The sequence below is a fragment of the Cicer arietinum genome, chromosome 8 (assembly GCF_000331145.2).
Source record: "Cicer arietinum cultivar CDC Frontier isolate Library 1 chromosome 8, Cicar.CDCFrontier_v2.0, whole genome shotgun sequence".
NCBI classification, from domain to species: domain Eukaryota; kingdom Viridiplantae; phylum Streptophyta; class Magnoliopsida; order Fabales; family Fabaceae; genus Cicer; species Cicer arietinum.
In genome coordinates, this window is record NC_021167.2 from 11,400,245 (window position 1) to 11,427,815 (window position 27,571).

General features: G+C 29.8%; 3 protein-coding genes and 1 long non-coding RNA gene across 7 annotated transcripts; 2 read left to right on the forward strand and 2 right to left on the reverse strand.

Annotated features, from left to right (window-relative positions):
* Positions 1-549: 549 nt before the first annotated feature.
* Positions 550-3,550, forward strand: LOC113784534 (uncharacterized). The gene is made up of 3 exons (XR_012161715.1): positions 550-1,610; positions 1,861-2,114; positions 3,396-3,550. It is a non-coding gene; the product is annotated as an uncharacterized lncRNA (long non-coding RNA).
* A 5,361-nt stretch (positions 3,551-8,911) lies between these two features.
* LOC101508645 (pentatricopeptide repeat-containing protein At2g40240, mitochondrial-like) lies at positions 8,912-11,172 on the reverse strand. 4 transcript variants are annotated; one of them, XM_004515054.4, is made up of 3 exons: positions 9,617-11,172; positions 9,353-9,390; positions 8,912-9,145 (listed from the first exon to the last, which is right to left on the reverse strand). In XM_004515054.4, the coding sequence occupies exon 1, from the start codon at positions 11,056-11,058 to the stop codon at positions 10,054-10,056; it is 1,005 nt and encodes a 334-aa protein (XP_004515111.1). In that variant the 5' UTR covers positions 11,059-11,172; the 3' UTR covers positions 8,912-9,145; positions 9,353-9,390; positions 9,617-10,053. The 4 variants fall into 4 exon arrangements, with proteins under 4 accessions (XP_004515111.1, XP_012575651.1, XP_004515110.1 ...); XM_012720197.3 differs by having other exon boundaries at positions 9,303-9,390; XM_004515053.4 differs by lacking the exon at positions 9,353-9,390.
* Positions 11,173-12,604: 1,432 nt separating this feature from the next.
* On the forward strand, positions 12,605-21,302 carry LOC101509391 (plastidial pyruvate kinase 2-like). Its single transcript, XM_004515055.4, has 12 exons — positions 12,605-12,979; positions 13,922-14,209; positions 15,694-15,859; positions 16,672-16,806; positions 16,886-16,996; positions 17,101-17,189; positions 17,350-17,412; positions 17,854-18,029; positions 18,797-18,899; positions 19,005-19,153; positions 19,786-19,894; positions 21,074-21,302. The coding sequence occupies exons 1-12, from the start codon at positions 12,752-12,754 to the stop codon at positions 21,179-21,181; spliced, it is 1,725 nt and encodes a 574-aa protein (XP_004515112.1). The 5' UTR covers positions 12,605-12,751; the 3' UTR covers positions 21,182-21,302.
* Positions 21,303-22,600: 1,298 nt separating this feature from the next.
* Positions 22,601-25,649, reverse strand: LOC101509713 (uncharacterized). The gene is made up of 2 exons (XM_004515056.4): positions 25,174-25,649; positions 22,601-22,926 (listed from the first exon to the last, which is right to left on the reverse strand). Exons 1-2 carry the CDS (start codon positions 25,578-25,580, stop codon positions 22,821-22,823), a joined length of 513 nt encoding a protein of 170 aa, XP_004515113.1. The 5' UTR covers positions 25,581-25,649; the 3' UTR covers positions 22,601-22,820.
* Between the last annotated feature and the right edge of the window lie 1,922 nt (positions 25,650-27,571).

The window sequence follows — 27,571 nt, forward strand, 5'->3', positions numbered from 1 at the left end:
ATATCTTTTATTGAATTTATATCAATCAAGCCATTATCTTTTCTATAAAGACAAAGGAGTTGTGAACTATTACTTATGAATAATATCCGTCATTAAAATTTTCAATCATTTTAAATATTAGTTCACAATAGACCGCTTATGAAAGTCATCGTATAACTCACATGTATTAATGTTGTTAACTTGTACCTCTAAAAAAATGTTGTTAACTTGTAATACAAACAACCTTTCTTTCAAAGATTACCAACTATTGAGGATATTCAACTTCATCTCTTTTTTTAAGAGTCCAACACCTTAATTCACCTTAATTCAGACGTTAAATGTGGAGATAGAAAGGTATTTCGAGTTTGAACCAACATGCTCTATATATTCAACTTCAATCTCTTTCCACAAATAATACTATAATAATGCCATAATATTATAATGATATCAATATTAAATAATTATTCATATATCCTATCCAATACCCCATAATCAACTATATTAAGAGTCTACTGTATCCTTCAACTTTTCTATTCAAACTCTTTTTTCATTTCTGTCTGCAACTTTCTTTCTAAATTAACCAAATGTTTTTTAGAGTATCATTCATATATCTGAATGCGCTTGTTGGTTGTTTCTTTTTTATATTTGTAGCAATCATCTTCTACTCCTTTTAAATGATACACATAGAAAACAGTTCACATTCTAAGGTATAAAAACCCATTCTTCTTTGTTTCTTTTTTTTTTTATGGTTTATTTTCTATGTTTTGGAATGTTATTCTTCTTCTTAAAACCAACTTAGTGGTGTTTTGTTTGCTATACTGATAAATACTATATGATAATTCAGTAGCCTCTTCTACTTACCCAATAACTTAAGCTTTGAGAAGACGAATTAGCCTTTATCATGGTATCAAACCAATGGCTCTGCTGGATTGTTGCATTTATGCTTAGGAATTTGGGTTTTAGAGGAGAAGATAAGAAAAACCCACAATGCCTTTCCTCTAAACTGGTTGTTAGAACTCTTTCATGGATTCACATGGCTGTTTGTAACTTTAACTATAAGTCTTCAGATTAAAAAAATCCCAAGAGCATGGATGTGGTTGTTTTCTATTCTCATATTCTTTGTTTCTTGTATATTATGTGCTTTAACCACATCTTATGCAATTGGAAACACAGAATTGTCCCTCAGGGTAGCTTTGGATGTTATATCTTTTCTAGGAGCAACTTTGTTGCTGTTATGCACATACAAAGCATGTGAATGTAAAGATGATGAAAGAGAAATTAATGACAGTCTTTGCTTATAGAATTGGAGAATTTCCGTTCTGGTTTCACCAGATGTGGACAACAATTCTCCAACTGTGTATTGCATTAGTAATTCTGTTCCGCACAATTGGACTAGCAACACTGGCATCATTGACAGTGATAGTTCTCACTGTGCTTTGCAACGCTCCACTAGCTAAGTTACAGCACAAGTTTCAGAGCAAAATTATGGTGGCACAAGATGAGAGATTAAAGGCTAGTTCAAAGGCACTCGTGAATATGAAAGTGCTGAAGCTATATGCATGGGAAACACATTTTAAAAATCAACCCTCTTAGCAACAATTCTTGGAGAAGTTTCTAAAACAAAGGGAACTGTAAGCTTTTATTTTCTTTTTACCACACAAACACTCCTAAATCATGTGACACTCTGAATTGGTTATAACTTGGATGCTATTCCTATTTTTATTATTAAAATAACAACAACCAGTGTGTTGGTATCAGTTAAATGGATGTATTAATGTCCTATCATATAATTCAACTTACTGTAGTGAATTTTATGTGCCATACATTTCAGTTGTAATATTAAATATTAATTGGGGTCTGATTCTCTATTCTGAATTACAGATTGATGATGTTCATGGGAAGTTAGCATATTCACGAGCATATGCTCTGTATCAGAATGCTGATATCTATCTATTGGATGATCCATTTAGTGCTGTTGATGCACATACTGCAAAAGATTTGTTTAATGTAATTACATATTTTCTTCACATACTACTTGTACATGTCAGGAATACATCATAGAAGGACTCAAAGGAAAAACAGTCTTGCTCGTCACTCATCAAGTCGACTTCCTCCCAGCATTTGATTCTATTTTGGTAAGCTCATTCATCTTGAAGCATTGGTTATGTCATTGTTAATGTTGTTGTTGTTGTTGCCTACATGTAATCATTAATCATAAATTTTGAAATCAATTATTTCATTTTTGTAATTATTTCCCTAGATATTGTTTGTGCTTATCCTGCTTCTACATATTTAAAGTAACATCATATAATGAAGAATGACATTTGTTGGATTTTGTTGCAATGCTGCTTCTATATTTTAATTAATTAATAGTTTGAGCTTTTACTCTGGAAATTAATCATCCTGCTCATCCACTTTTAAGAACAACAATAAAAATAAAAATAACTAAATCTAAGCTTGTTCTCACTAGATAGGTATATAGCTCAAAGGATGTCAAAATTTCATATCATGTCGTAAGTCCAAAGGCAGATTATTTACCTTTAAATATTTCATATATAAAGTGAAAATATATAAAGTGGTTTGCAGTTGTAGTGCATATAAAAAAGTGGAAGAGTATTTTTCTCATTAGAATCTTGTATCCACTCACATTTTCTGATTTTAAATAAGTTACAGAGAAAAGGAACTACCATAGAAGGCCAGCACAAGCAAACTATATCAACCTAGGCCTTTTAGTATAAGAAGCCCACTAGAAATAATTTCATATCATCATTATTAAAATAAATTAAAAAAGAAAAAGTGGAACCCTGTGGAGAAAAAGTCATGCATGGAAATCTGTACCACAAGGAGCAGTAAAATTAGAAACAAAACCATATAAAAAGAATATTACTACATACTGAACCAATCATTACCAAATACACTTATTGAAAATGTACCTAAAGAATACAACAAGAAGCATCCAATAAAGGATTGGAACATACAGCAATGGAGGTGCTAGTTCTGTAAATGCATGTAATCACCAGAGCAGTACATAAACTATAAAATACCATCTTAATGTTAAGTGTTAACACAGCTATAAAATACCATCTTAATGTTCAGTGTTTCCCAATTAGTATAATTACAATGTTGTCAAATTCAGTGTGAAAGGTTTCGTACAAACTTTCAAGTGCACACTAGAAATGCACTCTAATAACATTTAAATTTCACTCTTATTTAAGGCTACATTAAGCCATAACTTTTATGACTCCTATTTAAGCCATAAAAGCTGATATTTTACCACTTGTGCATCACTCGTTAATGTGGCTGATTTAGAACTAAATTTAAGTGGAACAATTATTATTTTTTTTTTTACCGTTGATGATAATGTGGTTGATTTAAAACAAAATGATGGTTGAACAATTATTTTATTTTATTTACAGTTAATGTCTGATGGGGTGATTCTACAAGCTGGTCCATATCACAACCTATTGAACAAGGAATACTGGTCTCATTTTCAGTCTGCAGAATCGCAATGATGCTACCAATACTTCATAAGCCAGCTCTATTTTTTCTCACTCACTGCTATCTCTTGTACAAGCAATAGTTATAAAAAAATTTATCACATTCAATTAGTTTATTTAAAAAAAAAAAAATACACAAAGGAACTACTATCAAAAATATCTTCATTTAAATTTTTATTGAATCATTATTTAAGAATAAACAATTAAATTCAAAAATAAATAATTACAGAAAATATAACTATATTTTTTGTCAAAAAAAATTATAACTAAATAAGAAATGGTTTCAATCAAATTTTTTACATAATCTTTTATACTATTTTTTAAACATTATTATATATACAAATCAAAACTATTCAGTTATATATTCTTTTCAACTATATATTTTCTTTGATCTTCCAACTATAAATATAAGAAATGAGAACTCTAGCAAAAAAATTGATATTAAAAAAATCAAAATTACCCTCTTCAATTTCAAACATTGGAAAGAACACACACAAAAATTAATGGGATAAATATTTATAACTAATGTATAAAAAGGGACGAGACACATTTTTGTTTGTGAAAAATATTAAAAAAAAACATACGACAAACATTTAAAATTAATAAATATTAAAAGAAACACTAGACAAATCTCTGGTATTAATAAATATTATAAAAAAACGCAAGACAAATATTTAATACTAATAAATATAAAAAATTATAGGATAAATATTTTTAATTGATACATAAAAAGAACATAACTTTCTTGTTATATGAATATTAAAAAAACATAAGACAAATATGTCATTTATAATATAAAAAAATTTGATATTAAGATGAGATTTTTTTCGTTTGAACTCTAAACAATACACATATAAAATGCCAACTATGTGTGACCCGTGCGACAAGATGGAGTGAATAGACAAATTAGTCTTTCAAATCATAAGCATTGATCAAATTAATCTTTGAATTTTAAAAATTGACAAATGCATCCATGAAATTGACAAATTGATTTTTAGCTGTTAAGAACCAATCTAAATTGGTTCAGATACTATATGAATTGAACATAACGGGTTTTTAAACTAGTGAACTAGTGTTATGCATTGAATTGTGAATGAAACTCCTTTTCTTCGAGGTGAACTAAACTATTACAATATATATTAAATCAAATTGAGTTTGTTTTTGTATGAACTTGAGCGAACTATTTTTCTAATTGAAGAGAGAGAAAATAACTTGTCCTCCAAAATAGGTCAACAACCAAAGGTAATAATTAGAGGATTTAGAGGTAAGGCATTGAGTACAATCACAAATAAGAGAGATAGGGCATTAAGTACAATCACAAACAAAAAGATAGAGATACAGAGAGATAAGGCATTAAGTACAATCACAAACAAGAGAGAGACGTAGAGACGATATTTGGACAATAAAATTTAAATTTGGTTTGGAACAATTCAATTTAGTTTGATTCGTGTTTGAAAAATAATTCAATTAATAAATTGGTTGAATTGTATATTTCTTATAAGACAAATACAATTTCACATCCCTCATATTTACATGAAAAGAAATATGTGCACCGACAGATTGATTCATGTGAATTTTTATACTCATTGTTTTACTTGGTGAAATTTGTCTCCTCATTATCTTTGGAATGACTTTAATTGCAATCGGTACAACATTCTTTTTTATCGTTTTAGTTAATGCTTCTCTTAGGTTTGTTTTTGTCTATGTTTATTTTGTTACATTGTACTATTTTCTCCTTCATTTGTGTTTTATCTCTTTGGGTTCTTCATGTAAGGCTTTTAAAGGCAATGTTGTTCACTTTTGTTTTTTTTTTAGTTTTGACCTAGTTCCCCAAACTTTTTATTTTATTTTTTATATGGTAGTTTTAAGGGTGCAACATAGTTGGGATGCTAATATCTATGATGTGATACTTTTGCACTCAAATGTTTGTGTAAAAACAACAAACTATTTTTATAAACACAATTTAGTCCTCGATTTAAATAAACTATATCAGTTAAAAAACGGTTCGGTTTAGTTTATAGTTTGGAAAAGGGAGAGTAGCGGTGAGAGAGAGAGATGAGAGGGATCTTTGGACAATAAAATTTATTTTTTATTTGGAACAATTCAATTTAATTTGATTCTAGTATTTTTAAAACAATTTGATTAAAAACTATTTTGTAAAAATAATTTGGTTCTCAATTTTTATGAACTAGTTCACCTATAAAACACTTTTATTATATAGTTTGATTTAATTATTGGTAAGGAAGGTAATTTGAACCATCAATCACCTATTATAAATTTGAAAGGATTTGATCCAATCCATCCATTTAAAAATATGGATGAATTTAATTCATCTATTTTTTTTTTCAAAATCAAATGGGTCGCTTAGTTTATTTAATAAAATCCAACATATTCCATTTAATATATATATATATATATATATATATAATTTAAAAAAAATATTATATATTTATTTACTAAAATATTTCTTATTACAAAGCTATTTTAAAAATAGTTTTTTTATTATTTTAAAAGTAATTAATTCTAAAAATAGTTTTATTTATTATATGTTTTAAAATTAATTTAAAATTAATTATTCTAAAAACTATTTTTTAAAAAGTCAAAGTTCGTAAATATTATTTTTATTACTAATATCCATATTATATTTTAAAAACAATTTAAACAATAATATATTTTGATCATAAAAAGACTTTTATTAAAAAAATATTTTCTTAATTGCTGAAATAAAAAATAGAATTTAAACTTTTCGCATTAGTTTAAAAAAATAATAATTTATTAATCATAATTTTAAATATGATGGTGATTGGTGGTGGTCGGTACCATCGCCTCCGCCCACCTCCCTTATTATTTAATTATTAATGAATTATCTATTCAAAAATAGTAATAATAAATTGTTCTTTTTAAATAAAATAAACAAACATTTTTTAAAATAACTTATTCAAAATACTTAAAAATAGTAATTTTTGGTATTTTTTAATATTTTTAAAACATTTTTATATTTAAAATAATAAATAAATTAGTTTTACGAATAAGAAAAATTATTAATTATTTTTTTGCTACAATAAATAAAAACCATTATTATTATTATTATTATTATTATAGATATGTAATTTATTATAATATTTAAAAAATTACTAAGTAGATTGGATGGATATCCATCCATTAAAATATGATAATTGATGGATTGAATTATTTTTATTTTTAATGGATGGATTGAAATAGATATTTTTTAAGAACTTTTTTTTAGTAAATTGTAAATGGATTATTTTCATCGATCTGTTACAATCCAAATCTATATTCGTTTACTTTGCCAGCTTTAATTATTGGATTTTTGAATACCTCAAAATGTTGATACCTCATTTTCCCCTCCGTATGGGTGTTTTAGTATTGACATGTGCATTATGGATGAGTTTGGTTGATTTGTGTCAGGTTTATTGAGACATAAGTAATAAGTAATTGAGGCATTTTTAATACTAACAATAATATTTTATTATAATTTTATTTAAATATATAAATGGTTGAATCTTTTTTTAAATGTGAGACTTATTGTTGGTTGTACTAATTTAATATTTTTATTTTTTGAAACCTAAATATACATGAAAAATTAATTGTTTTTCATAGGTTCAAAACTCTAACTTTATTGGTTTTAGTTTTGGGTCGATCCTGACCAGATGTCTATGCTGATTTGTTCAATAAATGCATGTTAGATCTTTGGTCTTTTGCAAGCTTTACAATAGATTTGTAATCGAAAACTTGCTAATATCTCTAAATTTGATGTTACTCTTTCTTAGTGTAGATATATTTAATTTGTATCGCATAGATAGTTTAGTTTAGTTTGTGAACTAAAAAATTCAAAAAACTTAATTTAATTATTAATTTATTAATATTTGTCCATATAAAAAAGACACTGTGTTTAGTCTAAGATTAACAAATGAGATCCTTTATGCTTTAGTTAAGATATCTAATGTTTTGCTAGCTCCCATATTTGCTGTGATGTACATTTTTATATTCATTCTCTTATTGCTTAATGAAATTGGTTAATTTTATTGTGGTAAAAAATCTTTAGGCTTTAATTGTTAAATAAGTTATTTGCGTGATAATAATTTGTATGCAAGATTAAACTCTACGTAGTTGATATGTATTGTTAATACGTCGAACATAATAGTTAAATAATTAATAAAAACTATGTAATTATAATTACTTTAAAGACTATATAAATGATTATTGTGTTTTTTTAAAATACTTCACTGTGATTAATTAGTAATGTATTTATACGGACATTTTAAAATTAAATTATATACTAATAGAATTTTGTTGATATATATATTATAAATATTTTGTACACTGTAAATTGATTATACTAATAGTTGAAATAATTAAGTATTTAAAAATATTTTACTTTAACAGTATACTCTCTTTATAAGTCATACATATAACATATAAGTTATCGTGTAAATATTTTTACATTAACAGTGTTTTAAAATTAATCTAATTATAATAATAAATTCTAAATATTTAATTATTTTTAATAAATATCAAAGAAATTATAATATTAATATGAAAAATAAGGAAAATTAGAAAAGGTTTTATTAATTAACTAAATAATAGCTAGATTTAAAAAAATGTTAATTTTATATAAATACTTAAAAAAAACATTATAAAAATATAAGAAAATACTACCGTGAAGACGGATATCATTGGCAAAGATTTGACTATGGGAGACCTTGGAATGGTGAGTCCCCGTAAGCATCAATCAACCAACATTATTCTTATTATATATTAAAACATAATATTGATATGAGTAGTGAGAAATTCAAACACCTTAAATAAAGGGGTGTTAAATTTGATTATCTATTAGTTAAGAAAATATTGATTATTAAAAATATCCAATATTGAAGATCACAATCCACTTTATGCATAAAGTGTTCTCTCATTAGATATTTTTTTATATTTTAAATGAGATATATCATCTGCGCGTGAACTGTAGAGACTAATCTTAAATTATACATAATTATAATAGATGACAAAACTCTCACTCAAAAGTTTGGACGCTATTGTTACATTACCAGAATTCGATTTGAATAGAGGACTTCATGTTAAATTAGAAGAGACTTAAATGATCTCATTCATGTGCTCTTGAATTTATTAGAGATTAATTTGTAATCATCACTAAATTAATACTTTTTTTATATGATATGGTAATAAAAAAAATATTTAATTGCCCTTTTCATTTTTCTATTTTAACATATTTACGAAAATAATCCTCTATTTTTAAATTGAACTTTTTTTATTCAATTATTTTCACATTTGTTGCTGTTTTGATCATAAAGCATAATTATTATCATTAAAAATTGTGACATTTAGTCTAAAACTGATAAACTTTTTTCCCAAAAGTCATATTTTTTCTAGTGTCACCCGAGTGGCCGACATAGCAGTTCACCCAACAAATCTTAAAAAGACTGTGTTACATTTTACATTGGATCTAACCCATCCTTAGAAAAACAGCTCGTCGGGAGAGGAATGTCTCTCACTTTTAAACACATTTTCAAGTACACATTTTCAAGTCATATCCATTATCTATCTAATGTGAATAACCATCTTTACCTGCAAAAGAGAGGAACCTCTTCAATAGCGAGCTGATCACCAATATCTCCTCTAGCAACCATAGCCTAAACAAGAAGGCAAAAGTAGACAGGTCAACATTAACAACCAGCACGTAAGCACTCCACAAACTCGATTAACTATCATAAACCACCGACGAAAATACATTGATGCAGCAAGCATAAAGAAATAATGATAATAATAATGCAAGGCCTAGACTAGCACCCCATCAGATGCAGTGATAATTGAATTCAAATTTGGTATAGAATCCGCACTTTCAATTTTTACATGACATGTATATCAGCACCACAGCCTGCATTATTGAACGGGAAATTCGTCATATTCATAATATATGCATATATTGATTTGAAAATACTAAGTAAATATTTAATAATTCCTGGAATGAAGGATGTTGAAATTTAGAAACTTATCAAGATAGATGATGTTATTGAATGGTCAATAACAAAAGAAAATACTTTGAGGATAATTACAATACTCAAACAATGAAAATTTAGAGATAATAACAACCAATTTCTCACCTGAGGGAAAAGTTTGAAGGGGGAGCATAACCAGGCAAAGTGCTGCAGCAGTGAGTACAACTGCATTCAACAATTTCAACAGAACTATCTTCCTCCTCAAAAGCCCTTATTGTTACAGCTCCAGCAACAGTTTCAGCTATATGATTAGCTAAAGAGGATTTTGTTGTGCCATTCAACCGCATAACTTCTTTTGCTGATGCAAAATAGTATCTCTGCTTAAAACACACAAAATAATACCTTACATTATTTCACCATTGCAATACTATATTCGCTTAAAACACACAATATAACAATTCCAACTTCATTTTCACCACAACCCCACCCACTATATTCAGGGTTGAACCCCCACAATTCAACTGTACCATAAAATTAGCTGTAGAGAATCCATTTTTCTAAACTTCATTCCTTCATCCTACTACTCCACTATCAATCAATCACTACTCTTTCAATAATTTACCATCATTTTCTTCTCCTAAATTCATTTCATAAAAATTCTTCAATTTATAACCCATTGACAAACCCCTTTTTTCCATTTCATCCAAAACAAACATAGCCTCTTTCACTCTATTCAACCCTACAAGTTTATTACCCAAACACCCAAAAAGCTCACAATCCAAAGCCTTATCTTTCCCACTAAACAACCTCACATACTTCATAGCTTCTTCACAACAATTCATCTTCAACAAACCTTCAATCACATACATATGTGTCGAATACAACATCGGCACTCCATCGTCCACCATCCTCCTCACCACCACCATAGCACAATCCACCTTTCCTTTTCTACACGCGCCCAACACAAGCGCGTCGTAAGTCCGCGCGTCCGCACAAAACCCTTCCTCCTCCATCTTTTTCAAAACACCGACCGCCGCATTGACGTCGCCGATGAAACAATGCGCCGTGAGAAAAAAATTGTGACCCGTCAAGTCGAGCGGCACGCCGAGTCGAGCCATGGACTCGACCACGCGCCGCGCGTGGTCGAGTGATTTTTCTCTTGTTAGTAGGTTGAGGATTGGGTGGAACGTGCATGGGCTTAGGTTACATTCGCCCACGCGTGACATAGATTCAATAACGTGAAGTGCGTCGTCTACGCGGTGAAGCTTGCAGAGGCGCGTGACGAGGGAATCGAAGGCGTTTCGGCGCGTGAAACCAGGGTTGAGATGAGAGAGTGTTGTTACGACGTCGTTGAGGAAGGAAGGTGAGAAATTTGTGTTGGTGATGAAACTGAAAGTTCGTTTTGTGTTGAAGAAACCGTCTTGGATGCGTTTGTTGAGGAGATCTCGGAGAGAATCGAACTCGCCGGAGTTTGCTACGTCGGCAGCGAGGTTGTCGTAGTAGGTGGCGGTGGGATTGTCGGGGAAGGGTTTTGATGTTAGGGTTTTGCCGCGAAGGATAGAAAGGGAATTAAAGGAAATGTTGAAGTGTTTTCGGAGAAACGACATCGTTTCTTATTGAAAGGTTTAATTGTGAAATTTTGTTTAACTATAAAATCAAATTGGGTGCGCATATATGTTGCCTTTAATGAGAAAATTCAAAACCTGTAATTCCAGATTTTTTTTATGTACTATTTAATTCAGTTACAAATTTGTTTACGTTTCAAATTGTATAAAGAAAAATGTTCATTTATAAAACACTGCGTCATTAATTTTTTTTAGTTAAAACCTTTTTTCTTTTATGAAAATAACTAAAAGATTCAATTTAGTCTATGTAAATTTATTTTTTTTATCTTTACATATGCGTCGAATTATTAATTAAATATAATATCTTTAAAAATTATAATTTGATCTATGACAATGATTAAAAATAAATAATTTAATCTCTAATAAAAAAAAATGTGTATTTTGAAAATATCAACTAATAATCGTATCCTAATAGGTCTCAAGTGAAGAATACAATCAATGCCTTTATCACATAAACTATTGTTACTATTTAGTGTTTATGTTTTGTTTGTTAATGCAGTTTTATTGATTTTAGATTTAGGAGCATATGAAGATGACAAGTTAGATATGTTGTTGTTTTTAGTTTTTACTCAACTACTTATGAGCAAAAACAATATTAATAAATTTGACTCAATTTACTTTTTTTAGAGATTATAATATTAATTTTCTCAAAAACTTAAATTGGATTTTGATTCTTATATGTTAAATAAGTTTTTAATGATTAATGCTATATCGTAATTTCTTTTTGTACAAAAACTCAAATTAAAAGTTGCAATAAATACTTTTTAGGCTTAATTGTAGTTTTAGTCCCTCTATTTTAGCTGAATCGCGAAAGTAGTCCCCTATTTTGTTTCTCCCTAGTTTTGGCTCTTAATAGAAGTCACATCATACTTCAATATCTCATTTGCAATAATTGTATCAGAAATATATTATCATAAATAGTGTAATACAACTTTAAAAAATGAAATTTCATCAAGTTTTGGACTAAAATTCTGTTAGGAATCAAAATTGAGAAAAAAGCAAAATGAAAGAACTACTTCGCGATTTAGATAAAATAGAGGGACTAAAAGTACGAGTAAGCCTACTTTTTATTTAAAGTAAAACTATAATGGGTTTGTAACATCCATGCCAATTATAGGTGTTATAATATAAGCTAAATTAGGTCCTTAACTTAATTTCAGGTAACGTTTTAGTCTTTTATTTTTTTTTTTTTCGACTTGGTCATTTATTTTAATTTTAAGTGACAATTTGATATTTTATGTTTTAAAATTTCAATAATGTTATCTTTTTTTATACAAAAATTCAAAAAAAAAATTTAATCAAAACTCATAAAATTAATTATATTCTTCAATATAATACAAATTTCATCAAATTCGTAACGCAAATCTTCAAATAAACTTATTTTTCATACTAAATGACTAAATCGAAAAGGAAAAAAAAAAAAAACGTTACCTGAAATTAAGTTAAGGGACCACATATATAATTTAGCCTATAATATACACGTTTAAATTCTGACAATCACTGTACATTCGATGCAACCGAGGCTTCACTTCTTTTTCTAAACTCCCAACAACTTCACTTCTTTTTCTAAACTCCCAACAACTTTTCTGTCTGTTTTATTAAAACCTTCGCCACATTAATCATTCAAAGTTTCTTAAATTCACCATTTTCATCTTCTTCTTGCAACCTAATTACAATGTCTCAAGTTGTTGCTACAAGATCCATTCAAACAACCCTCCCCATTTCTCGATCTACCCATCAAAGACCTCACAATCTCTTAAACCCTCCAACTTTTGGTTCCAAATTGTTCCTACCAAAAGGGAACAACAAATGTTCAAAATTTGGTTTCAGAAGATGTTTAATCAGTGCAAGGAAATCAGCTTCTGCTGAAGTTGTTCCTGTTTCACCTGAAGATGATTCAAAGGTTTGTGCGTTTTGGTGTTTTTTGTTTAGAAAGTATGAAAATTTGAGATTTTGGAGATGGCCCAGAATGTGGCAATGATGGAAAATTCAAATGGGCTGTGGGTTTTGTGTTTGATTAATCTCTCACTTTAGATTCTATTTTAGAAAGTCCTTTAAATGTATACAAATGATAAGTAGTATAATTTCAGAAGTATATTTCTAAAGTATATAAAAATCTAATGAACATTCATTTTGGTTCTTGAATGTGAATGTGTGACGCCGTGTAATTATAGTACCTTAATGTATCAAAACTTCAAAAACCTCGAGGACCAAACTAACTATTTGAAAACCAAAGTGACTCGCAAAAGAAATATTCAAGAATGTGTTTATAATTTTGATACATTCAATTACTTCAGTGACATTGCCCGATAAGATGTATAAAAATAAAAAGTAGTATAATTTATAAAGTATATAAAAATTGAGTGAACATTCATTTTGGTTTTTAAATGTGTGAAGCAGTGTCATTATAGTCTCTGAATGTATCGAAACTTCAAAAACCTCCCTGAGTGTGTGAGTGTGTCTGTTATTGATAATTTTATGGACTAAACTAACAAATGGAAGGCATATTCGAAGACTTTTTGGTAATTTTGATACATTCGGTGACTAGCAAAAGACATATTTGAGGACTTTCTGATAATTTTGACACATTTTGTGACTAGCAAAAGGCATATTTGAGGATGGTTTTGTAATTTTGATACATTTAGTGACTACGGCAGCACTGCCCGATAAGATGATAGAGACAAATTTATATGGTACTGATAAAATTTTAGTGGTTACTTATTATTTTCATGTACTTTAGGACTAAATAGGAGACAATTATGCTTTATGAACTAAATTAGAAAGTTACTCTTTTGAGCTTTTTTTGAGAAAACTGTTGTGACCCTTTTTGTGCTATGGCGATTAGATTGAGGTGCATTTGCATCATTTGCATGGGGTGCAGCCATATGGTGATACTTCTGTTGGAATGTGGCCGAAGCCGACGGTTAGGCGTAAGACGAAGGTAGTATGTACTATTGGACCTTCTACCAATACAAAGGAAATGATTTGGAAGTTGGCTGAGGCTGGTATGAATGTCGCTCGCCTCAATATGTCTCATGGTGATCATGCTTCTCATCAGAAAGTTATTGATTTGGTTAAAGAATATAATGCACAATCTAAAGACAATGTTATTGCAATTATGCTTGACACTAAGGTTTGTTCTTACTTCAACATTCAATTATGATTTAATGAAATGCTACTAATTGATTGCATTTGTTGATTTTCTGTTGTATAGTGATTAAAATTTCCTTGTAAGTAATTTCCAATTGATTTTTCTGAGTATAGTGTGTTGCTAAAGTTGTAGTTTGGATTGTTACGGGGATTAATTTTCATACCCAAATCCTATTTATTTCTTGATGTTATAGAACCAGATCTTGAACAAATTCATTTGAACATGACAATATGCTTCCATGATTACTTTGTGTGGAATCAAGTCATAGGTCTAGACACGGTAGAATCTGTTTGTTCGACTTATGTGAAAGAAAGAAGCAACCTTGTCCTCACCAAAGCCCTCCAAGACTAACAAAAAGAGATCTTAATGAAGCTACTAATGATAAGGATTCTGTTATGCAGAATCTTGTCAAGATAAAGAAACTTTAGATTCAAATTTTAAAGATATAAAGTTGTCTTGATTAGTGTTGTCAATTGTGGATCGCAGATAATAACATTTGTTCAAATTCCGCAATGCTACAATGTTATAGCGCCGCTACAGCCAGCTGCTCTATGACAACACTTTGTACTAAATAGTGTATAGTGTATTGCGGAACAATAGTGATTTATTGAAATTGTGCTATGGTATAGTGTCACTATAGCTGCTATTTGACAACATTAATCCTAATCAGCAAATTATATATACACTAATTTTGAAAAAGGGAATAATCCTAATCAATAATTCAAAGTTTAAGCCGGTGTCTTCTTATATTTCTGAAGATACAACCCATGATGTCGTAGGCATGCATGATTCCTATTGTAAATAACATGCTTACCTTATTCCTTTGTTGCCGAGTGACAGGTTTAATTCTTCCCCTTTAACAAATGAGAATTTAGAATGTGATATGTTTGTATTTTTAGGTCTATGTATGTTAGGATAAGACACTCATTAGCATCCATGGGGCGTCAACTTAGTGATAAGAGTTTGGCTTTTTAACTTCAATGGACGGAGTTCAAATCCCTTTAGAGACAATTCTACAATAGCCTTTAGTGTCACTTTGATTAATAATAATTTTCCCTTCCCCATTTGCATTTTTAAAAGAAGAAGCTCATTAATGTGTAGTGACAAAATTACAAGGAATTTTGTTGAAGCATAAAGCATCCTTGTGAGTGATAAAAGACCATAAAGCATAAGTGGATTCACAATTCATAGAAAACATTATAGCTGCTATACAAGCACAAAAGAAGACGATAAAGCCCCTCTTGAATGCTTGTAGCTGAGCACTTCGCTCTTGCAGTGTGGAGTGCCGCAATATGGGGATGCACTAGCAACTGCATTGTACATGGAACCATGTTTCAAAGATTCCCAAACCTACCTTCATATACAATATAGATAAAATACGATGCTTATGCATGCAATTTCTCTCAATTTTTTTTAAATCACGATTATTTATTTGTATTATCTGATACTTTTTCCTTTAATTTTAGGGTCCTGAGGTTAGGAGTGGGGATTTGCCACAACCAATCAATTTAGAAAGTGGGCAGGAATTCACTTTTACTATTCAAAGAGGCGTTGGAACTGCAGATTGTGTCAGCGTAAACTATGATGATTTTGTCAATGATGTAGCACCGGGGGACATGCTTCTTGTTGATGGTATGGTTATCTACTAATAAATCAATATATTCAAAATGCATACTTTCTCTGGTCTCGATTATAAGCAAAAATATTTAACTTCACCCTTATTAAGACATTTTGTTAATAACAATTAATTTTCCTAATTTAGTAAAAAAAAAGTAATTGTAATTCCTAGACTGCTTTTCATAAGAACTTGTTCAATGGGAATGAAAGTGTCATAGAAAATTAAGACATATATTAATTTTGGGGTATTTTAGGAACGATGGAACTTTTTGGTGAAAGGGAAATTTTGGAGATATCTTCACTTGTCATTTTATTCTATAAAAATGATGGAACTTTTTTGGTGATATCTTCAAGACGAATTCTACGGTGAACCATTTTTATAGGTAGTTCACTATTGACCAATGCTTAAAATTTACTCAAAACTCTAACAAAGATCGACGACACGACACTTCTTGCAACGGTCCTATTGGTCTTTATGAATGACACAATAATTCGATCAAAGTCAATTCGATAAAAATAAGGAAAAACGAATGTGTCTCTTAAAACTCAACTCATCGAACTGACACTAATCAAGCCACCATCTCAGGCATAAAGACGGGGGAACTGTTAACTTATACTTTCGAGGAGTTTCGTCAATTGTTGTTAAAGTTTTGAGTGATTTTTAAACATGGCCATGGTGGACTTTAGAATTTTCCTATCTTCAATTGTCATTTATTAATAAAAAATGGTTCAACTTTTTGGTGAAAGGGAAATTTTGCTAACTTCTTGATGCATGCTATGCGCAAATAATACTTCAATGAACTTATGACACTTTATGTATGATATAGGCGGCATGATGTCAATGGTCGCTAAGTCTAAGACAGAGGATTCAGTGAAATGTGAAGTTGTTGATGGAGGAGAGCTCAAGTCTAGGAGACATTTGAATGTTAGAGGAAAAAGTGCAACACTGCCTTCAATAACTGGTCAGAATTCATATTTAATAATCAACTCTTGTTGATGGTGATTTGGTGTGGATATAATCTTCACATTGATTTGTTGCAGAGAAGGATTGGGATGATATCAAATTTGGAGTGGATAACAAAGTTGATTTCTATGCTGTTTCCTTTGTTAAGGATGCTGAAGTTGTTCATGAACTGAAGAATTATTTGAAGAGTAAATATTTAACCAAAAAAAAAAAATACTCTTTAAATTTTGATGGATTAGTTTGTTGCATAATTATATTATGAATATGACGAATTTCCCGTTCAATAATGCAGGCTGTGGTGCTGATATACATGTAATTGTAAAAATTGAAAGTGCAGACTCTATACCAAATTTGAATTCAATTATCACTGCATCTGATGGGGTGCTAGTCTAACCCTTGCATTATTATTATTATTATTATCTATTTATGCTTGCTGCATCAATGTATTTTCATCGGTGGTTTATGATAGTTGGTCGAGTTTCTGGAGTGCTTCTGTGCTGGTTGTTAACGTTGACCTGTTTACTTTGGCCTTCTTGTTTAGGCTATGGTTGCCAGAGGAGATCTTGGTGCTGAGCTCCCTATTGAAGAGGTTCCTCTTTTGCAGGTAAAGATAGTTATTCACATTAGATGAGATAATAGATATGACTTGAAAATGTGTTTAAAAGTGAGAGACATTCTTCTCCCGACAAGCCAATTTTGTAAGGATGAGTTAGCCAATTTTGTAAAGATAAGTTAGGTCCAATATAAAAATTTAATATGGTATCAGATCCTATTCAAGATTTGTTGGGTCACCCGCTATATCAGGTCACACTCAAGATATCCATTATGGGGCGTCAAAGTGTGTGTTAAGAGAAATTCACATTGAATAAGATATGACCTAAAAATATGTTTATGAGAGGCATTCCTCACTTTACCAGCCAGTTTTGTAACGATGAATTAGACCCAATATAAAAATCTAATAATTATTCATTGGTATTATTTATGTAACTTGACATCAAGTTAAACTCATCTTAAGTCTTAATGTCGTCATTGCATGTAAATGTAGGAAGAGATAATCAACTTGTGCCGTAGCATGGGGAAGGCTGTGATTGTTGCAACCAATATGCTGGAAAGCATGATTGTTCATCCAACTCCAACTAGAGCAGAGGTATCAGATATCGCTATTGCTGTTCGAGAAGGTTCTGATGGAATAATGCTGTCTGGAGAAACTGCTCATGGAAAGTAAGTGCATTATTAGTGTTTTGGTTTCTCACCCAATACTTTTTTCTCATACACATGTTCAGCAAAAAATTACTAGTATTACCTTAAGGTAGCATTGTTAGAACATGACACTACACATTATTGTATTCTTTTTGGTACATTTACAAATTTAACTAAACTTGACAAAAGCGTTTCAAACAACTAAACTTAACTAAAGCTTAAAAAAAAGTGGTTTTGGTTCCATTAAAAATATGGATTGTTTTTATTTCTTTTTATTTTTTGCAACAATCAATGTTAGTAATTAATATTGTTAGTATTTTGCTGAGGGTGTGGATCGAACTCTCGACGTCCTTATCACTCCACTCACTGACTCCTTCACTCTAGCCACGAAGCCAATCTTATAATCGATCAATACAATATGTTTCTTTCTTTTTTGTCCATGTGTTAAACACAACCTAGAACACTTTTGAATTTTAATAATGTGCAATTTTTAAGGTATGTAATTGTGTGATTTTATATGCTATTGTTACTATAGGGTTACTGTATTTTAGTAGTAGCATTAGCAAAGTATGTAAATGACCTTGTTGAAAAATATGGATTTAAAATGGCAATGTTTCTAATAGTGTGTTTGGAAACATTGAATTTCACGGCAACAACTCACGTCCAAGTAAAAGCTACAACTAGTAGCTTCAGGATCACCTTATATTTGCATGCTCTAACCACATTAACTAACATACTACAAGTTTATATAGAAGTAAAAAATATTTATTCAATTAATTATAATGCAGGTTCCCACTAAAAGCTGTGAAAGTGATGCACACAGTAGCGTTACGGACAGAAGCCACTATACAAGGTGGTCAAATGCCGCCTAATATTGGTCAAGTGTTCAAGGTCTACGCTCAATCAAAATTTCTTCTGACATTCCTTTTTTGGTAATTCATTTTAGTTTATAAGAATTAATAGTTGTATATATTTTTTTTATGTTGTTCTATGTAGAATCATATGAGTGAGATGTTTGCATACCATGCAACCATGATGTCTAATACCCTTGGAACCTCTACTGTTGTCTTCACTCGAACGGGTTTCATGGCTATCCTTCTGAGTCACTATCGTCCTTCTGGCACAATATTTGCTTTCACCGATGAGTGAGTTATCTTCTTCCCCTTTCTCTTATTGATGAAGAAACTTGTATGTGTATGGATATTTTACCTTATTCTCTGATGCTATTTAATACAAAGTGTTGTCAGATAGCTGCTATAGTAGAGTAGAATTGGAATAAACCGCTATTTTTAACGATTTGCAATTGACAACACTAAATTTCGTTTGATCATTAACTTGAAGTTTTCTCAGTTTTCTTGTTGAATATATGTGCTGTCTGCATTTGAAACTGCTTGTTGAATGTCGTTTTGTTGACACGTGTCTATAAAACCAGAACAATAATGATACATGGACACCCATTTTTTGTACACTCGTGTGACCCTTGGTTAACCACGTGCAAAAATGTGGTTAATGCAGTTGAGTAAATGGTTAATTCTAATCACGGAAAAAAATGTGGTTAATTCAACTACATGATTAACCACAATTTTCAACATGATATAAATTAACCAACTACTCAACTGAATTAACCATATTTTTGTACGCGGTTAATCAAGTGTCTCAAGTGTACCAAAAAGCCGTTGTCCATCCATGAAACATTTTTTAAACCAGAATTGGTTGCATCTATATTCTTTTATATTATGACAAATTTATTAGCTACCTACTTTTGCTGGACATGCAGGAAGAGAGTACAGCAAAGACTGGCTTTGTATCAAGGAGTTTGTCCTATACACATGGAGTTCAGTGATGATTCCGAAGAAACTTTCAAAAGAGCCTTGGAATTTCTACAGGTAACTTTGAAAGAAATATAAAGATATTGAATTATTGTGTCCATAGTACTTTTAACCAAAGTTTTAAATCACATCGCAACTGCAATCCTTTATATTGCGGAAAATTGCAGTAAATTGCAATTGACGTGGCTTTGATCACGGTCGCACTGTGGTTATGGAGACAACAAAAACCTTGATGTCACGGCTCAGATTGCGATCGCAAAACATTTTTCTAAAACCTTGCATCTAACCAAGTAACATGATAGATGTTTCTTGTTTTGAACATATAAATGGAAATCTCAGCTGATTCTACTATCTAACCTTTACTTTGACAAACATATTTTTCATTATGGAACTAGTAAGTAGGGGACAATTGGCTTTATAATTTCTTTCAGAAGGTTTCTTCCTTTTAAAATAGCTTATTAAGTGCACCATTTACTTTCTAACTACATTTTCGGTTTTAATTTTTATGTGAGTGGTTGGAGTAACATTTGGTTATAAATTTTCGTGTTTAGTTGCGATAGTGAGAATATGTAAGCTAACTAGAGATAATGCATTTGCAGAAACACTGATAACAATGTTTTGAATTTTTTTTAGAAATATTCAATCTATAGTAGAAAAGATTAGACAAGATAGGATTAAGAATGATAGTTTTAGAGATAGTTGGACTAGCACCTATAGTAGAAAAGATGGTAGAAACTTGACTTAGTTGATTTGAGCATGTGGAGAGTAGACCTGTAGATTATGTAGTAAAGAGAATAGTTCAGAAGGAGGGTAGTCAAATCAAAAGGCAAGGAAGACCCAAAAAAACTATAAAAGAAATTATCAGGAAAGATCTAGAGATTTAATGAATTGGAAAGATATATGCTATATGATGGAACATTATAACGTCGTTTGATCCATGTAGCCGACCCTAGTTATTAGAATAAAACTTAGTTGTTGTTATTGTTGTATTCAATCTATTTTTAAAATGCATTTTCGAAATTTCCATAATATATTATGTAATGTTTATTTTATAAATGACAATGAAATAAGGAAATACCAGAAGTAAACGAGCCTTAAACTTGCATTAAATATAAACTCAATTTATAGTTTGATTGTTGGAATTTGTGGCTAAAAATAATACATCAACTTCTCAAAGTCATATTTCTAAACTAAGATTGTGATAATATTAATATTTGTTTTGGTTTCTTGGTGTAGAAGCAAGGAATGGTGAAGGATGGAGAAGAAGTTGCACTTGTACAAAGTGGTAGGCAACCCATATGGAGGTTCCAATCCACTCACAATATCCAAGTCAGGAAAGTGTAAACAAAAAGAAAGAAATAATGGATAGAGAAAAAGACTTGGATCCTCACTTACAAACTTTCTAATAATCTTTGACAACTAACTTTGGTCATTTTAAATTGAAAAATAAGCTTATTTGATTTAATAGATGCATTTTTTTTTTATTCTCAAAATAACTTCCTCATTTAACCATTTTACACATAAAAAAATAAGAATGATGTACATTGCATTAATTGGAGGGTACAATTAAAAAAAGTAGTTAAAATTGTATTGTAAATGCGACCGTTACTGTAGGATAGAGATAATACTACTTATTTACACTACTAATTTATTTTGAGAGGTGAGAAATTCAAGTTGAACACATATATACACAAAAGAGTATTTTAGTAATATTTATGCATAAAACAGACATTCTATATATTACCTACTTTTTTTCATGTGTAAAAATAACAAAAAGTGCTTATAAACAAATAATTAAAATTACTATTAAGAAATTAAGTTATCCATAATTAATTTTCTAGATTTTATTTAAAACATGACTCAAAATTATTAGTCTCTTTTTAATGTCAAATGTTTAACTAGCTGCATTAATTTTTTTTGAATTAAATAAAAAATATATTAAAAATAATAGTATTAAATAATTAAAAAATATTTAACTTTTGTTTATAATAATAACTAATTTATTGCATTTTTTTCTTACAATAGTGACTAGAAGTCGACTAAATATTCACGGTATAGTTATACTTATCATTCACACGGTATAATTATTTGATTTAAAATGAATGAATTTGAATCTACTTTTAATGAGAGCTTCACGTAGGTAGAGACATAGAAATTAAAAAAGAAAAAAAGTTTCTTAAATCATCTTCCTTTTCACGTGTTTTGGATTTTTAGGGTTCTGATCTCAATTTTTGGATTGAAGTTTTAGAGGAAAGAAGATAAAAAGATTTGGATTCTTAACTTTTTTTTTAGAAAACCCTAATTCTTCTTTTAAAATTTTAGGTGGAAAAAAAGTAATTGAAAAATGACGAAACTATTGCCAAATCACTTGATAGTTGACACATAACATTTTTAACTATAAAATTGAAAACAAAGATAATCTTATGTGCTTTTTGAAAAATAAAAGATTTAAAATAGAAAAATAAAATAAAAAACTAAAATGTTACAAATAAATAAGATAAAAGATCTTTAAATAATTTTTGGCATGATTTATCCACATCTTCAAACAATCCCAACCATAGATTGAGCAACAAGGATACCCCTTTACCTCATATACATATTAAAGTGATACTAATAACCATTTTACAATTATCTCTAAGGAGATTTAAATTTGTTCCTTACAATTGTGGTTTTTTTTCTTAAATAAAAACAAAAACTGTGCCACCAACATAATAACTTCAATATGCTAAATTCAGCACCAATCAAGTGTAAATGCTAATAAAATAAGGGGAAACAAGAGGGACACTATGATAATTGGCATAAGTTTTCACTTTACAAAACCCTGCAAATTATCCCATCATCATAAAACATTTTCTTTAGTCCTTTGATTAGAAGGGAAATTTGACATGAAAATCAATAATTTAACATTTGAATTTACTAACTATTTCCAACAAGGAATTAAGCCATGCATTGTATATTTGACAGTAGAAAGCAAAATGGTTATTTATGGTCCTCCAAGTACAGCATTCTCAATGTCTTCTCTGCTCAAAGCATAACTAAATCTCCTCTCTACATCTTTTTCAAGATTCCCAGGTCCACTCTTCAAATACCTGCACCAAATTAAAATATTCAATGTCAACATGGAGAGAGTTAAAATATCCAACATGTGTCAGTATATGAGAAATGTCTTTAAGTTTATAAATGCTGATAAAGAAGAGAGAAATAGAAAAATATGAAGAAAAAAAATTTAAGGTGTGTAAGCTCATTTAAACTTGCTTAGGAAGATATTATTTAGAAGACCTAGTCATTGTAAGATCATTTCAACTTTTCTTTTTTATAAGTGCTTGATGAATCACTTGTCTCTCTCCCTATCCAAACCGGCTCTTACTAAAGGATGTTAAGAATCACTATAGTAGAAATTGGATTCAGTTAGTCACTAAATGCACGTAATTATGCAATCAATAATTGTTGACTGTTCGATCTAGATCAAAAGGCCCGAATCTCAAATAGTTTTAATTTTTTTAAAAACTAAAATTATTGAACAAGAGATCTAGATTGTCGAATTCATTGACTACGTGAATGCGTGCAGTAAGTGACTGCACCGAATCCTTAACTAATAGTGCCTAATTGCTTTTGCATTTATTGAGAATAGCACTTCTAGAAAGTGTTTCTTGCTACTTTGTTCCGAGTAAACATCATTGATGTTTCGCTCAAACTCCTACTTTTGATAGGACGTATTTTATAAAGATTTTGTTCCAAGCAATGTTATCGACTGCGGATGGTAGACCATGGCAAAAAGCCAAAAAAACCCACCATTTTAAGCCGCCATATCAGCTATAAAATGCCATGGCGCAGCCACCCTTAACAAATTGTTCGTGGTGGTTGTAAAAAAAATCTGCCACTACAATCCCTTATGGCACTGCCAAGGTAGATATCTGACAACATTTGTTCCTAGCATATTTTTAGTTAACATTTCTTATTGTAAAAGAAACTCATTTCATTACTAAAAAAAATTCATTCGTTTGAAGAAAGCAGGGCCTAAGGAGATGAAGCATATGAAAGCTTTTAGAGCAAACACTGGACCGTAATCACTGATAGTGAATCAAACTATTGATGTTACTTTCAAGTTCCAATTCCATGGGATGCTGAAAAAGTATTGAGAAGAAGTTCGAAGGATTGAAGACTTCAAGCCACAATGCCATTAGCATAGGAGTGGGGGAACATTGTAATTCATTCTCATTGAATACAAACAGAAGGTTTATTACATTTTTTAGGTCTTTTGTAGTTTTTGAATGTGCTTGTGAGAAGGTATTAGCATACTTATCTTCTAGCAACTGTGTCAATTATCTAATGGACAAAACAAATTCTTTAGTCTACTCAGGGTTTTAAAAAAAGGTCCGCAAACGCATTTTGAGCCGTCATATTAAGGTTTTTTATGTCTCTCCGACAATGGTTGAAACCTCATCAGAAACATTTGATTGTGATTCTCCGCAATATCAAGAAGTGGTAATTATTGGAACACCTAAGTAATATAATGTAGGAGGTCTAGGATTCAATGTTTGCTACTAACAAAACCTCTCTCTCCCTAACAAATTAACCACTAACATTCGTTTACAACAACAAAAAATCAAGATTTGCAACACGACCGCTATTTAAAATCAACTGCAAATCGCTTAAAATAGTGATTTGTTCAAGTTTCTCTATGCTAAAGTGCTATAGTGCCGCAATAGAGGCTATGTCATAATACTTTGTACTAAATACAATATTGCAGAGCAATAGCGATTTATTCAAATCCCATCATGCTATAGCGGCTATTTGACAACACTACATAAAACCTTTGTTACTAACAAAATTTAATCGAAGCTAGACTCTTCACAAAATTCCAACTTGCATATCCAACCCAATTGAGCAATTTTGAACCACACAAAGGTGGATAGCATAGCATAGCCCCTTGTGTAAAGTGTAAACATTCATACAAAGTAACACCGACATTTCTGATTGAAGGTGTGTTCTAGTGTCCGACACGGACACTTTAATTACATTCGGCAAACTCATTTTCTCAAATTATTACAGTGTCGTTTTTTTTTAAACAACCAAAGTTAATAATTAGCTGAAATGTTAGTATTTTTTTCTCCTTCACCCAGGTTTGAGCCCATGTGCTCCAATTCTTTAACATTTAGCTCAAATCAGTTAAGCTACCCACCCACCCTTACAAATGTCGCCGTATCAGTGTCAGTATTGTGTCTGGTATTGGTGTCAGTATCAGTTCTTCATAACATACATAACCAATACAAACATAAAAAACTCAAGAACCCACAACACAAAATCAAAACAATAAGAGGAAGAAAAAAACTCACCTAATGTAAAGGTCAGTGACATCAAGAGAGAGGTGAGCATGCCAATCAGGCTTATTCACAAACCACAAAGCTCTATCATCCTTACTTTGATTGAACCCCAAATTCTTCAACCATGCTTCAATGCAAGGTAAGCTATGTGAGTAGAGTGGTTTTGTCTTTTCAGGAAGTTTTTGAAGCCACTCATCTTCTGGGGTTAAGAGGGGTTCTTCTGATTCAGCTGAAGATTCAGAGAACTTGCAGAAAACAGTGATGGTGGTGATGGTTTTTTTGAGGGAAATGGAAAGTGGGTTTGGGAAAGGAATGGGTTTGGTGAAATGGGTTGTGTGAAAGATTGAAAATTTGGAGGAAATTGATGAAGGGAGTGAGAGATTGGTGTTTGTGAATTTTGAGGATGAAATGGTGGACATGTTTTTTTTGTTGTTACTATGTGATGATGTTTTGTGTGTGTGTGTGTGTAAAGTAGGAATGTAGGAGACTCATGAGTGTTATCCTGTAAAAAACTAAAAATGGTTTTTGGAGGGTAATTTTGTCATACAAATAAATTTTATCATCAGCTCTGTTTTTATTTAATTTATTTTTTGTACATCTTTAATATTCTTTTTATACATTTAAAAGAAAATTATTTATAGGTTTAATTGGTTGTTTTAAATCTGTATATTTCTCACGAAAATAGTTTCTCTATTTTAATTTTTTTAATTATATTTATTGTAATTTCAATTATAAATTAAAACTTTAATCTAAAAATAATCTCCAATAATAAATTTGAAGAGAAAATATGATTTTTAGGGGAAAATCACCTGTTTTAGACTGAATGTCACAATTTTTTATGATAAAAATTATGCTTTATGACCAAAAGAGCAACAGATGTGAAAATAGTGGAATAAAAAAGTTAATTTAAAAATAGAGGACTAACTATCATAAATATATATTTAAATATCACATAACATGTTCAAACATGTTCAAACTGATAGAGAAAAGAACACATATGTGATAGTTGTATATAATAAAAAGATTGATCACATAGACTTTATTGATGGTTTTTTGTTGTTGTGTTTTTGTATTTTGTTTGTATTTGAGGAATCAGAATTATATTAATATTGATATATTTTGTAAGTGAAAAAGTATAAGATATATTATATGTGAAGAAAAATCTTTAATCCTGAAGATATTTTATTTCAAATCTTAAATATATTTAGGAAAATGCTAACAAGTATCCTCAAGACATTTGTTAACAAATTCAAAAAAAAATATATATTATAGAAAATTGTCCTTTAAATATTAAAAAGTGATCTTTTCTATTTAAATATTTTGTTTTTATTTTCTTTAGTTTTCTTAAATATAAATAATTTTTTTTAAAGATATTCAGATATATTATTGTTTGAATACCAATTTCTTTTCACTAATACCAATTTCTTTTCACTACAGTGATTGGCTAAAATTTTATCTACAAGAACAAATTAATAAAGATAAAATAATTTTTATTGCAAAAGAAATAAAGTATTGAGATTGTGATTGTTCACAATGATGGATGTAAACAAGCTCTATCTTCCTAAAGCAATGGGTGTTAGATTTTAAAGGTGATATAAACTAATATAATCATTGTCTTCAAGTACAAAAAACTCATTAAAAACAATTATCTTCCACGACTTCAAGAGATTAAAAACTATTTTTTGGTTCCAATTCCCTAGTTCAACCTTATGTAATATCAAACTTCACCTTTCAATCGATCATTTGAAATCTAAAATCATGCAAATATTTAGTTTTATATTTTCAAGCAATACAAACACTAAGGTGAAGGAAAAATTGATTTCATAACACCTGCACTGAAATAAAACCGAATCTATTTTGCGTTTAAGTTATATTATGAAATAATATTGTGAAATTATATATTACTATTATTCTTGAATAACGAAAATTTCTTCAATTATACGAAGATTCTACATGTTTCCCCACCAAGACCATTTTTAACATCAACATTTGAATAATTGAACAAGAAAATTGAGCAATTATTTTGCAAGGATAAATACCTATGAAGAGATTATTTTGTACAAATTTATAAATACACACACTCCTATAAAATAGAAATAATTTATATATCTATTAGAAAACATCTTTTTTTTCTTTCATATACCACCAATCATGAAGAGTAATTTACATATGTTAAATATTTAATTAAAAATATTACCTTCATATGATCACACTTCATTAAAATAAATTATACATGTTAATTATTTGGAAAACTACTTTATTTCCTCTTCCAAATTTGCATATACCATATACATTTCTTTTAAATACACACATATACATTCATTTCATTAAAAAGATATTCAAAATCAATCAAACCGTAAATCTTTATATGTATATATATATTTATTTATTTATTTTTGAAGTATATATA